General features: G+C 52.4%; 1 protein-coding gene across 1 annotated transcript in view; it reads right to left on the bottom strand.

Moving 5' to 3' along the window:
* Positions 1-4,408, bottom strand: part of LAMA5 (laminin subunit alpha 5) — a gene marked incomplete at its 5' end in the record, with an annotated part of 88,676 nt that extends 84,268 nt beyond the window's left edge. The window contains one exon of the mRNA XM_084271712.1: positions 4,112-4,408. Coding sequence (XP_084127838.1) covers positions 4,112-4,408 — 297 coding nt within the window. The remainder of the gene's footprint in view (positions 1-4,111) is intronic.
* Positions 4,409-13,514: the final 9,106 nt, after the last annotated feature.

The raw sequence follows: 13,514 nt of genomic DNA, 5'->3' as shown, positions 1-13,514 counted from the left end.
GGCGCTGAGGCGGGAGGAGAAGCCAGGCAAGCTCACCGAACGGGGATAACAAAGAAAAATTAAAGGCTTCTTCATACTTTAAATTCTTGCCACAGATGTGAAAACCATTTTGAGCCCAAAGTTCACAAGGAAGGCAGGCAGTCAGCTCAGGTTCAATAAGAGGGGACTAAAGCTTGGGATCAGCTGCTCCCCACCTGTAACACTGCTCTTATCCCTCCCCACATCAAGCCAACAGCTGAATTCAGTTTAGTTAGAAGTGCAATTAGCCCCTCTGATGCACCAGTTGCTCATTAGCTGTTTCATTAGAGCCAGACCTAAACCTGACGAGAATCACCTCCAGCTTTTTCCTGTTTTAGAGCAACTCAGGCTCTGGCACAGTGCATCAGGTCTCTACAGGGAAGATAGAAGTTCTGACATCAGCAGAGGATTTTAATTAAAAAGCAATCGCATAGACAGCAGGTTGTGGGAGCAGGAGAGGTGTGGACATCACTGAGGTGCACTAGAGAAAGAACTTCAGCAAGGCAAGAAGTTGCAAGGCAGCTTAGAGCACATAAACCTGCTGCTATCAGAGTAAACTGCAAAGGGAGAGAGAGATAAGGAGGAGGTCTGAATGGAGGGCAGCTTCCAGAGACCTGCACAGCCTGATCCTGCTCCCCTCAGTGGGGACACTGAAGTTGGAGCTTAAAGACTATCCAGGCACCCTGCTGGCATGGCTTTCCTGGGGCAAGCAGGTGGCTTTGTCCTGGTTTGCCTGGCCTTGTCACAACCCTACCTCAGCTCTGCCCACCTGTTATTGGAAAACCCCAGGGAGCATGACCCAGATGGGGCTGCTGGGGATGAGAGAAGAGGAGCTGAGAAAGGGTTGGGGGGGTGGGGAGGCAAAAAGTAGTATTTCAGACAAGGGAAGTGCTTGTTCCAAACACACCATCAGCTGCAGTTAAAGCACTGAAGCTCAGCACTGCTGTACGCGTAGGCACACGCATGCAGAGGTACCGCTCAACACACAAAACAAGCAGAAGCAGCACTGATCTGACATCAGCAGGGTTTGCTGCACATTCCTAAATCCCAAGGTCTGTAATTGCTTTAATTAATGCTAGTAACTTCCCTTATTGTTATAAGCCTAATCTCCCAAAATAAAGTAATGATCTACAGCCCTGCCTCACTCAGACAGCAGCATAGGATGCCTGCCAGCTTTGGCAGGGCTCTGGAACAGCCCCCAGGCAGCTGGGTGGGATGGGGAGGGTACACAGCTATGCTGCACAAAGCTGCCTATCCTGGGAGAGCTACAAACCACCATCAGTAAAGCTTCATCAGAAAAATAAACCTGTAATCTCCCTTTCACCTCATCTCCAAGGCACTATCGTTCAAGCAGCGCTGCCCACGCTGATTAGCAAGGGGGATGAGGGAAGCAGACCTCCACGGTGAGCCCCTTCCAGCACAGCTCAGCATCACTGTGCATCACACCCTCACAGACTGAGAAGCCCCCACCCCTGTCCAGTTAGAAGGTCTGTCTTCTGCCAGAGCCCTGAACAAAGCAAAGGAAACTCCTTGAAAAAGGTTTGGAGCCTTCCCACAAGCTGTGCCAAAACCACTGTGTGTTTAAGGCAGCACTATGCCACAATGCTTAATGATTATTGACATTTTTAAGGCTATCATGTTTTAAAGTCAATGAACTCTCTTTCCTGAAGGTCTTCTACAACATCAAATGAAAACACGCAGAAAGCAGAGGCCTGACCGAACTCATTGACTAGATGATTGTATTGATGTTTACACTCAAGTCTTTTGCAAAGCAAACGTCCCTTCACCACCACAGCAAACCTCTCGGAGGGTCCCAAGCTGCTCTTCCACAATTCCCAACCAAAGCCCCCTCTCCACCACGTGCCAGCAGCACTGGGCAGGTGAAGGGGGGGTGGACAGGAAAGAACTCCGTCCGGTGGGACACACAGGCAGCATGTGGAGTTCATTATTGTCGTTTCAGCCTGCTCAAATTGAACACTTCCCTCCCACCTCCCTCATTGCTTTAGTCCCCGGGCGGTGCGAGAACCCCTAAAGGGGATGAATTGGGAACTCTGACCTCTGCTCTGATGCCTCCTGTTTCCTCCCCTCCCCTTGAGGTGCTGCCTGTGGTCATGGAAAGGAGCCACTACAAAAGGATTTTTCTAAAGCTTTCAGACCCACCGAAGCCCACTGGCCTGGGAAGCGGCGCTCAGATCAAAGCAACCCCGTGCCGGAGCTGCAGGGATGGGAGGGGGGTCGCTGCAGAAACCTGCAGCTGAGGAGCCCTGCTCAGCAGCAGGGTGGGGGGTAAGCCAGGAGGGTCTACACACCCTGCGGTACCAGGAAAGGGCTGGAAGGATGAGTTATGACTGTCCCCAAAGCTGGTACAGCCGGAAGGGTTTATTTTAGCCACCAGCATCCTTAGCACAGGGCGTGATGTGAAGCTGGGAGCGTGGCTGGAGCACGGGTGGGCAGATGCAGAGCAATAAACACATATCCACGTCTGCCAGCTATTCCAAGCAGCCTCATCCTCACAGCTTTGCCTGGCAGATCACACAGTCATTTGCAAACACGTGTAGCAGTGGTTAGTTCTTTCCTTACTACCCTCCTGCCTCACTGTAGGCACATCTACACCTAGGTTACTACTAGTACTTAAAAGCAAAGCTTCTTCACATCACGTTATTTTACAGTGCTGCAAAATGAAGTAGATGACTCCAAAGGAGGCAAAACTCAGAGGTGGATGTGTCATCCAGTATCATCCCTGACAATTTCTGTGTCATCCAGTAACATCCTCAACAACTTCTACAACAGACAGGGCAAAATGCCATGTCGTAACCACACAACAGCCAGACTGAGGAGAAAAGCTTCCGAGATCATCTTAGAACAAGCCAGCCCCACCAAAAGTGCCAAGAAAGGCTCAATTCCAGAATCCCAAGCTTTCCCTCGCTCTTCCTCACTGTTGGTTGTGTACACCAGGGACAATCCTAGAGCCCCACCGCAACAGGTGAGCTGGCACTGCGAACCCCGTACGCAACAAGCAGAAAACGCCAGCGAGCAGCAGCTGGCGGCTCCCTGGCAGGCTGCGGGCTGCAAAACATTTCACATCAGAGCTGCTCTTCCCAGCCTGGGCTGCCCGGGGAGGGGAAAGGCGGGGGGGGGGGGGGGGGGACGGAGGGGGGGGGGACGGAGGGAAGAAGCGGGTCTGGAGTTCCTACAGCTCCAGCTCGTGTTTTACAAGCCCGTTTACAACTGTTCTTTCCTCTTTTCAAGGGAGCCATAGCTGTTAAAAGGCTCTGCAGGCTTTTACCATCTCCATTCCGGGCCACAAGCTCCCTCTGGGTCTGCTTAAAATGGGACCCCTGAGATAAGCCATCTGACTCGAGCTCGTAAAACTCCCCCTCCGAACTTTCTCCTCCGCTCATCCTAACGCGGGGCTGAGCTCACAGGGAGCGGAGGGGTTTAGATCCGCGAAGGTAAATATTTATCACGGCTGCCGCACTAATTCTCTGACCGGCTGAGGAATTTGGGAGCTGGTTTGCCGGGGATTTTGGCAACGCGAAGAATCGACGGCTTTAAAAATAATGCCATGGGAACTCGGCAAGCTGCGTTTCACTCGGGGCAGGGCTGGGAGAGCACGTGCGGTTCGTCACCCCGATGCTCCGGGGGCTCCAGACGGGCACCCCGCTCCCCTGCGCGGGCTGGGCAGGGGGATGCTCCGGGGAACCCCTCCCCGCCCCTTCCGTGGGCACCCCACCGCTAGCCCAGCCGCCAGCCCTGCCCGAGGTCCGGCCGCGGCGAGCGGGAAGGGGTGGGGGGGAGATGCGTGGGAAAACGCCCGCGGAGGCCGCGGGGCCTCGCACGCCGCTCGCCCTCCGAGCTGCCCCGCGCTCCGCCGCGGCCTCTGCCCTTCCCACCCCCGGCCAGACCCGGCTCTGCCTCTTCTCGCACCGACGGCTGAAAACCAGGGGCGCGACGAGGCAGCGATGGCCGGGGCGGCACAAAGGGGGCTCGGACCTTCTCGCCCCGGCCAGGAGGCGGCTCTGTCCCCCTCCCACGCCGCTCCGCAAAGCCGCTCCTGTGCCCCCTACCCCCCGCTCCCCTTCCCCGGCCGTACCTGGATGGTTTGGTTGGGGTCCCCCCCAGCCACCGGCCCCCCGACCAGCTTGCAGTAAAGATCCTCCACGGCGCGGCGGCTGCCGGCGCCCGCCGCCTCCTCGCCGCAGGTGGCGGTGGCGGAGATGCGGGTGCCCTCGGCCAGGTTGAAGTAGGGCGGGTGGAGGCTGTGCCCGTTCACATCGCTGGGGAAGGAAGCTGGCGGGCGGGGGGCGGCGGCGGGCAACGCCAGCAACAACCCCAGCAGGAGCAGCGACGACCCCATCCGCGCACCGCACCGCTCCGCCACCCTCGCCATCTTCACCCAAGCTGCCCGAGCGGCGGGGGCGGGCACCGACCTCCCCCGTCCCGCCGCCTCGGCACTGCGCGCCGCGCCGCCGCGGACGCTCTACTTCTGCCCCGGCAGCGGGGAGGGGCCGCCCGCGGCCCCGCCGCCCTTAACCCTTTCGCTCAGGGCCGCCGGGGTGCTCTGCAACCCACCCACACACACACACACCTTCCCCGGCCTCTCCCTGGAACCCCCCAGCCCCGGGGATGAGAGGCCAAATGGGGTGAAGTGATTCCCTCCCCCGCCCCAATAAAAGGGGGGGGGGGGGGGGTGAGGATCCTCAGGGGAACAATGTGCTCATTGTATCTGCGGGGCTGCGCTGCCTCGGTCGCGCTTGCTGGTATTTTGGTACGTTAAACTCCATTAACCGATAGATCTGGTTTTCTCCAGGAAAAACTCTATTACTAATTAACGAAGCAGTAAAAGTGCTCCACCAAATCCAGCTTCCTCTCCTCGGGGGATGCTGTTAGTTCTCACTGAGTTGGGACGGGGGAAATTGGCTTCCACTTTCCGCGGAGAGGCTGGCTTTCCGGGAAAGGCTTTGCCTTCCCACCTGGGGCAGGGGGGGGGGGGGAAGGAGCCGCTGAGCCATATCCAACCTTCTCCCCATCCCTCCCTGGTGTGACTTGCAAGGACACACACTGCCAGGTCTGTATATACTACTGGGGGAAATACACCCCAGGGCTGAGAAACTGACCATAGTACAAGAAGTGATGTGTAACAATACACAACCCCATCCAAACGACATAAAATGCCATGCCTGAACGGGACAACACCGCTTCTTTAAACTAAGGCAACACAGAGCAGACCAACAGAGATCTGGTCTGGACTCGGTGCAGTTGGATTGCTGCGGTATTTGAACCCCACAGGAGGGAAACAAGCTCTTAAGCATGCCCAGGTCCTCACAAGCTGCTGCTGGGCAATTGCCGGTTGCCTCACATCATCCACTTTGTTTTTCTTTTGTGGACAGCCTAGCAGGAAACAACCCTCTTGGAAAAGCTTCTGTCTTAAGTATGAATCACTCTGTTAGAAATTATTGTGATGGGTGTAATTAAGTACGAAGCTCGCAGACTGCATCTGCCTATGGTGTGTACCTGGCAGGCACCAATTTCAGCACTTTCAAGGGCCTTTGAAAGATCGCTTTTACTGTACCTAAAGCATCATATGCAGCTTATCATATAGTGATATATTGTAAGATTACATACGGTGAGAGCAGAGCCCTGGTCATCACAGCGCCCTGTGCCACAGGCAGTCAGATGCTCCCAGCCCTCCGGCCAGGTGATGCTTGGGGAAAGCTGGTGGGTTCCCAGGACCAGGCGGTGCAGGACTGCAGACCCACATGCCATCACGAACCGGGGAGCTATCCAGTGCCAGCTGTTTCTCTCCTGGCACGGTGCAGTGCTGAGATCGCATTAGCATGACATCAGGACTTGTGAACGCGGGGTGGTGAGAGGTGCCTGGTTCCACATGGTGAGGAAGCACTGGAGCACAGCCGCCAAGCCCATTCTGTTAGAAAGACTTCCTAAGGGCTTTCAGACATCTTGTAACCCCTTCCTGCTCGCCTCTTTGGAGATCTGTCCCTGGTTTCCCCACTTAATGCAAGATCTTATCACTCAGCAGATGAATGCATCCTTTAGAAGCTAAACAACCCTGTAAAACTAATTCTTATAAAGAGAACAAGCAGTCTTTGCCCTTTAAACTGGGCTTGAAAATGGGTAGCCTGCCCTGGGAAAGTGAAACAGCCCCCTTTGAATACACTTGTGATCTGCAGCAATCGTTAACTAACACGTTTATGTATGGGAGGCCAATGCTCCACAGGACAGGAATTAAAACTTCCTTAAACTTTATGGACTGCCGTATTTAATTAGCTACTTACACCCCATGGCACCCTTGAATATATAAAAAGAGTTAACATGGGAAAAGTGGGGCACAGCTTAGGAAAGAAAAAATAACAAACCAACTTTCTGCCACCCCCACGGGGAGTTCCAAGGCAGAAGCCCTGGGCCAGCCTAATATCCACAATCCCTCTAGTGGTAATGTGGTGGCACGTAATTAATCACCGCTCCGAAATGCAATTAAGGAAGGTGAGCAATCCAGCCAGAGTGAAGTCATGGTGAGCACATGGGGTTTGTGGCATGGCCTCAGGAGCACCATGAAGAAAAAACCCCAACCCTTCTGCAGCCTGGGCTGGCCTGTAGACAACCACAGAGCTGCTTTGGCTCAGGGGCTGGAAATGGACTTGGGCTACCTAAGCTGAGGGGATCTGAACTTTCCTGAGAAGCAATGAAAAGGGGTTAAGGGAAGAGGATTCTGCAGTGCTGGATTTTTCTTTCCCCAGCACAGAAAGAAATGGGCAGAGGGTTTATGACTATAACATAGCTAAACATCCTCTTTAGAGGTTAACCAAAAAGCTGAGGTTAACAGCTTGAACTTCTTACCCGATGCCATCTCTGGTCAGCCATGCTCAGGAAAACAAGATGTATTTACCAATATGGACTGAAAAAATTCCCATCTGGTCCAACATCTCATCTGAGAGTCACCAGCAGCAGTCACCCATGGGTGGGCAAGGCATACTCTGCTCCCAAAAAAGATGCTCCCTGATCTAGGATTACCCTGCTCCCAGCAGAGATGTTCCCTGATCTGTAACAGCTAGAAGTTAGCTTGAATAATGAAGCTTCTCTTCCATTTAAGAAGCTTTTCTAAGCATTAACTCCAACAGCCCTGGACATTTACCATCTGCTCTCATCTCTCCTTGAGTTTTGCTAGTTCCTTGAGCCAAGCAGTGGCGCTTCTTGGCTGAGCCTTGCAAAGCTACTGGTCATAGTGCCCCACTCTCAGATAGGAGGTGGTAAAGCATAAGAGACTTTTCTGTGTAAAACCAACCCACTACCAGTGAATGCAGAAAGAACTGGGGGGAAAAAAAATCCAGCCTGTGGCAATCTTTTCTAGTCTCCTCTGAACCTACATGTAGCAACACGACTTCAGCTGCGCTGCTATCCATCTGCAACCGTTAAAGGCATGTGAGTTCCACTGAAGATTTCGCTTTTGCCTCCCTAAAAACTTGCAGGACCACGAGGAGCTTGCCAGAAGCCACCAGCAGAAACTGCAAGCTCTTTCTTCAAGCAAGCTGCAGAACGGTACCAGGGTTTGGGCAGTGTGGAGGGGCAGGAAGACTTTGAAGAGCTCTGAGAAGAAATGGAATGTCTGGGCTCCCAGCAGCTTGCACCAATGAGGGAACCCAGTTCCTAAATCTGAACAAAGAGTCAGCAAAGTACAAGGAAAAGTTTTCCTGCCCGCACAGCCCCCTTCAACCCACTGCAGAAGCCCAGGGAAGCATCCCATGGACAGAAACAAGGCCTGCCCAGCCTTGGTGATGCAGCCACACTCTGCTTGCTGTGAATAAATTCTCTGGTTTTGCATTGTCTATTACATCTAGAAACGAAAGATGTGCTCCTCACTTCAGGAAAGCCAACACACAGGCAATGGAAAAGACCCATTGCCTTCACATGCAGCGTTTCCCAGCACGGTACCACTGCAGTCAGGGCATCAGTAAAGGCAGTGCCTGAGCCAGGAGAAATGAATGAGCATATGGTTCCTGTACCGAGTGTTGTATGGGGTCAGGAACGTGTTATCTTATGGGAGATGTAATTACTTTGCTGCTGCCCTGCTCGGAGCAGTGGGAAGGACCGTGTTTCCTGAGCTTTGCTCTGTGCTGACCTGAGAACATTATACCAAGATCACTGTTTCCAGAAGCGTGTCGTGTCTTGACACAAGGGTGTCAGGAGTAACTACGAGAAGGGGAGAACTAATTCCACGTGAGCTGGCACTGAACCAGCCCAAGCCAGAAGAGCCATCAATATCCTTCAAGCACATCTCCAGCTTTATAATTTTACAAGCTTCACCAGCTGTACCTGAGGAGACTGTAAAATGAATCAGGGCATAAGGAGGTTTCAAATGAGGCTTGTATTGAGTGTGCTGAGTTCCCAGAGGCACGGAAAGGAGTTCCCCCCTGTTCACACACAGCCCTGCACACATGCACATACAGACAGCTCTGCAAACAGCCCACAAACAGAGACCCAAAGTACATTTCCCCTGTTTGTTCTTTGAGCTGGCAGCCCAATTACAGCTTTTTAAACCCTTCTGCATAGGGGGAGCGAGGTCACAGTTCGAACCTACAGTGGGAAGGGGCTGAAGAGCTTTGTTGAAGGCATGAGGAATTCAACCAGGATCTGCCTTTCTCAGGCTGGTTCTTGCAGGCACATAAAGCTGAAGGGCAGAGGGGACAACCAGTGTCGTCACTCTACTTCATCTGCTATCTACTGCAGGCCCTACACTGCTACCCCACAGCACATACCCAGCCCAGCTCTGCTCTAATTCAAATATTCCTGATGCTGGTTGGTAATGTTGGCAGAAATAGTTAAATCCAGACAAACCAGACCAGGCTGATAAGGTGATGCAGCAGGAAGCAACTCTAAGTTCCACAGTTCCACAAGAAAGATGTGGAGCTGTTGGAGAGGGTTCAGAGGAGACCACAAAGATGATTAGAGGAATGGAGCACCTCCCCTATGAAGAGAGGCTGAGGGAGCTGGGCTTGTTCTGCCTGGAGAAGAGAAGGCTGTGGGGGAACCTCACTGCAGCCTTCCAGTCCCTGAAAGGAGCAGAGGAACAGGAGGGGAATCAGCTTGTTGAAAGGGTAGATAATGGCAGGACAAGGGGGATGGAGTGAAGCTGAAGGAGGGAATGTTTACATGAGATATTAGGGGGAAGTTCTTTACAGAGAGAGTGGTGAGGGGCTGGAACAGGCTGCCCAGAGAGGTTATGGGTGCCCCGTCCCTGGGGGTGTTCAAGGCCAGGTTGGATGGGGCCCTGGGCAACCTTGTGTAGCTCCAGGCCTGGAGGTTGGTATCCCTGCCTGTGGCAGGGGGTTGGAACTCTGTGATCCTTGAGGTCCCTTCCAACCCACACCATTCCATGATTCTATGAACTCTAGGAGAGACAGCATCCTTTATGTCTTTTCGGAGTCCAGTTACCTTATGTGAAAACACAAGCCCTTAAGGCTGGCAAGCGCCGAATGAGCCTTAGGAAGAGCTCAGTTAGGACACGTCTGGAATTAAGAGTTATCTGCCCACTCCCCCTAAAAATTACTTCAATGTGTCTTATCTGTGTTTCCTTTACAGTGTTTGCCCTTTAACATTTATCTAAGTTTCCAGAAGCCTGGCTTGATACATGGCTGGACAGTTTACCGTGCCTGGGCAGCACTTTTTGGCAGCGTTTTGTCTGCTGTGGCCATTGTCAGGAGGAGATCAAGAAGCTTCATAATATGGCAGGACATGTTACTCTACACCACAGAACTCCATTCCCCTTGAGGTCAGCCTGTACCTTCCCTGAATCCAGGCGGTGCCACAACCCTCCCCAAGCCACAACAGGTGTTTCATTCAGACTGTCTGTCTACCTGGCAAGGACCCAAAATACTTGCTTTTAAAGCCTTAACTCTGCATTATTCTGGGGCAGGCTGAAAACACACGTTATGTACTGTCTCCTAGGAGCACTTCAGGCTTGGCCATCATTAGCTCCGTGTTTTTCTTTGCCCGAATCGACCAGGGACACGGCTGCTTTTATGTTAAATAACTAAATCATGCTTTAAATGTGTGCCACACAGCTCTCCCTTCAGCCAGAAGGGCCCTGCAGATTTAACGAGCTGACATGTCAACAGAGATCAGTTCACCCAGCAGAAAAGTGCGGCAACTTCTAGGGAGAGACACGGGCGCTGGTTAGTGCTGCGGGAGAATGAAGGCTGCTGTGGCAAGTGGAAGCCATGGGGGAAGCAGGGGGATGAGGGAATGTGTGCAGGATGAAAACCAGTCAACGATGGGAGGTAACACACCCCTTCAAGTGTGAAAGAGCAGTGGAGACACATGGACCACGCTGTTACCTCTTATCGGAAAGGTGGGACATACCCAGCTCTGCAAATGGGACACTGACTCAAGCCTGACTCAGTGATGAGGATTTTTTTCCTACAATGTCATTGTAACTTCTCTGAATACCAGGAAGTTCATTCTCCCACAGATTACTTCACCCCAGGGTTGTCTCTGTACGCTGTGGCTATGTGCACAAATGTTCTTCGGGCACGGGGTCATGACAGACCCATCCTGGCTTCCACAGCACATCCCATTTTTCAAAATGTAGGTGGAAATTATTAGTGGTGAGGAACCTCAGGGATTTCAGAAAAAGCAGTTAGCACTTCTAATGCAAACACGAACTCCTTCGGAGGAGGGGAAGGAACGATCCGTGCCAATAAGGGCTGCTTGGGTTAAATCACTCACTGCATTTCCATTCAAGGGGTTTCATTCTTCCTCACCGTTCTTGAGAGCTGGTGCTAATGTCACAAATAACTCTGAAAACAATAGATCCTGGAGAAAGTTAGTAGCTAGCATAGCAAAAGGAAGATCTCACCCAGATGGGAAAGGCGAGCCGCCAGCAGACAGCAGTTGCACGCTTCGCCTGCCCTGCCTCTGAGACTGCACTTTCCTTAACCGCCCAGCTGGAAAGCTCCAGGTTGGGTTGGATCAGGGAAACTCTGGGATTTCATTAGCGCTGCTGACCTGGCACAAAACAGAGCTCAGGAGCTGTGTTGGGTAGGCAGCACAGCTGAGCGCAGTGCTGGCACAGAGGGACCTGCCCCTGAACGAAGCACAGAGGTCCTGCTGCAGCAGCAGCTTCTGCCTTCAAACCGGTGGTTTGTCAGTGATGGGGCCACCTTTGCTTAAGGGCTTGGAGATCAGGCTTCTTCTTTCCTATGATCAGTCTGGTCCAGAATTACTCCTCTGGTTTTGCCTGGGAAATCTTTGTCCTTGTAATCTAGATTTAACGGGAGTCACGGCGTGGCCAGGGCACACACTCAGCCACCCAGCACGAAGGTAACTGGTTCCTGTTAGGGCTAATTACACTGTTGTATCACACAGAGCCAGTTTCCCCAGCACTGATAAGACCCAAAACATGCCTTAAAGCCCCTCCACTATCAACTCCTAGAACACGGATGGGACAGAGAGACTATCTTGTGAGGGTGATGGAGCACTGGGACAGGCTGCCCAGAGAGGTTGGGGAGTCTCCTTCTCTGGAGACATTCAAACCTGCCTGGATGTGTTCCTGTGGGATTTAGTCTGGGTGATCCTGCTCTGGCAGGGAGGTTGGACTAGATGATCTGTCAAGGTCCCTTCCAACTCTTAACATTCTGTGATTCTGTGATCTTCTCTGCCACACAGGACAGTGGTACTGGCATTTCCCCGTGGAGTCCTGTTTCTTTACCAAGAGATAACCCATACTTAATGCCAAGCGTGATTTGGAACAAGCCACAGACCCTGGCAGCATGACAAGTGCTGCACTGTCTCTAGAAGAAGGACCATCTCAACAAATAACTCACACCATCAGATGTCCTTTGGTTTCCACGCATCTTTGGCCAGCTGAAGGGGATGCTCTGTGCAACACACCCTGTCTGTGGCTACCCCGAAACAATCAGTGACAGCTCTTGTGTCAATCACAAGGAATACAGTCAGAGGGAGGTGCACAGACCCAGCAACCCAACAGACATGTTGGACTTAGCAGAACAAATGTGTGAATTTGGAATTTGCCTGTTACCTCCAATATATGGCTTAGCAAAAATCCAAATGAAGAGGTGAAGACACATTCCAGCCTTAAAGCTCCAGTTTTTGCTGCTTCCCAGAAGCTTTTCTAATTGTGCTGCACATGTTTTCCCAGATGAAATCGGAGCTGTGGACCTTATAAACAGTGCCAGCTGGTAAAGAGGTTAGATGCAAAATTTTGGGAAAAAAAAAAAGCAGTTAAAACTCTTTAACTTCTTCCCTCACCCCTCTCAAAGCAGTTTGTGAACGTGGGAAATAACCTCATTGCCCATGTCGAGGAAGTTGAATGGCCAGTACCAGCAGCACTGGTGTAATGAGTGCCTGGAGCCTCTGCCAGAAGGTCTCTGCCACTCAGGCAGGCTGTGCTGGGTCAGCAAGCACCCACAGCCTTTCAGTGCAAGCTGGGAAGCCAAGACCAGCCACCCCCCACCCGACCTCGTGCATTTCCTCCTTTGGTGTACAAGCTGTCAAGGCAAAAACTAGTCTCAACATGCAGGTTTTGTTTCCTTCTTGCTTCAGAAAGGGGCAAGAGCAACAGAAGGTGGGGGAGAGGATACCTGCTATGGAGCAACACAGATCAATGCGGTCAAACAGAAGGAGCTGGCATCCCATGTACACACCTTTGGCATTAAGCACCTCCTGTTTGCATTCCATAATCCAAGTACTTTAGGAGACATAACTGGGACACCAGTACCTCCCCATCCTTTACCAAGGCAGAGCCTGCAATGCAAAGGAGAAAAGTCAACAGAGATTCCTGAGCAATGCTTTAGCCCTCACGGCTGGGGAAGGACGAACAGCCACCACTCACCGTACCCCCACACACAAGGGGGTACATGGCTCCTGAAAATACTCCAACCACAGCCGCAGCGCTCCGGGGAGAAGCCTGTTTGTGCTGGTGCAGGCTGTGCTGCTGCAGCCACAGTGAGCAGAACCTGGCACCACACTCCACCGGGGCTCTGGGCATCATCCCAGCACAGGAGAGGATGAGTTCGTACCTGCATTCACCACGTATTTCAGAGCTGGAGAGGGGGAGATGAGTTCCTGCCCAGGTCCCCACGGGGCACAAGGCAGTGCAGGATGACAGCTCAGCTCCAGCTGCACCGTGCGTGCTCTGCCAAGTGGGAACGCTTTACTTTTTCTTTTCCACCCCCCTTCCTTTTTCTCTGGGATACACTCAATCCAAGCACAATATTGACAATAAACTCTTCTTTCTGAGATTCCCAGTCCTAATCTGTGGGACTTGCGGAGGGTGAAAGCATTGTAATGAAATATTAGCAAGAGTTGCCTTGGTAACTGCCAGATGAAGCCCTCTTACATTCACTGGAGTTCTCCCAGCGTGACTAATACCTCCTGAGCTATAGTTACACCACTCCGAGTGTCCTGAATGCATGACCAAGTCAGCAGAGCAAACATGCTCAAGCCCCATTTATACAGTT

This window comes from Gallinula chloropus (assembly GCF_964237585.1).
Source record: "Gallinula chloropus genome assembly, chromosome: 16".
NCBI classification, from domain to species: domain Eukaryota; kingdom Metazoa; phylum Chordata; class Aves; order Gruiformes; family Rallidae; genus Gallinula; species Gallinula chloropus.
This window is presented reverse-complemented; position numbering and strand designations above follow the sequence as displayed.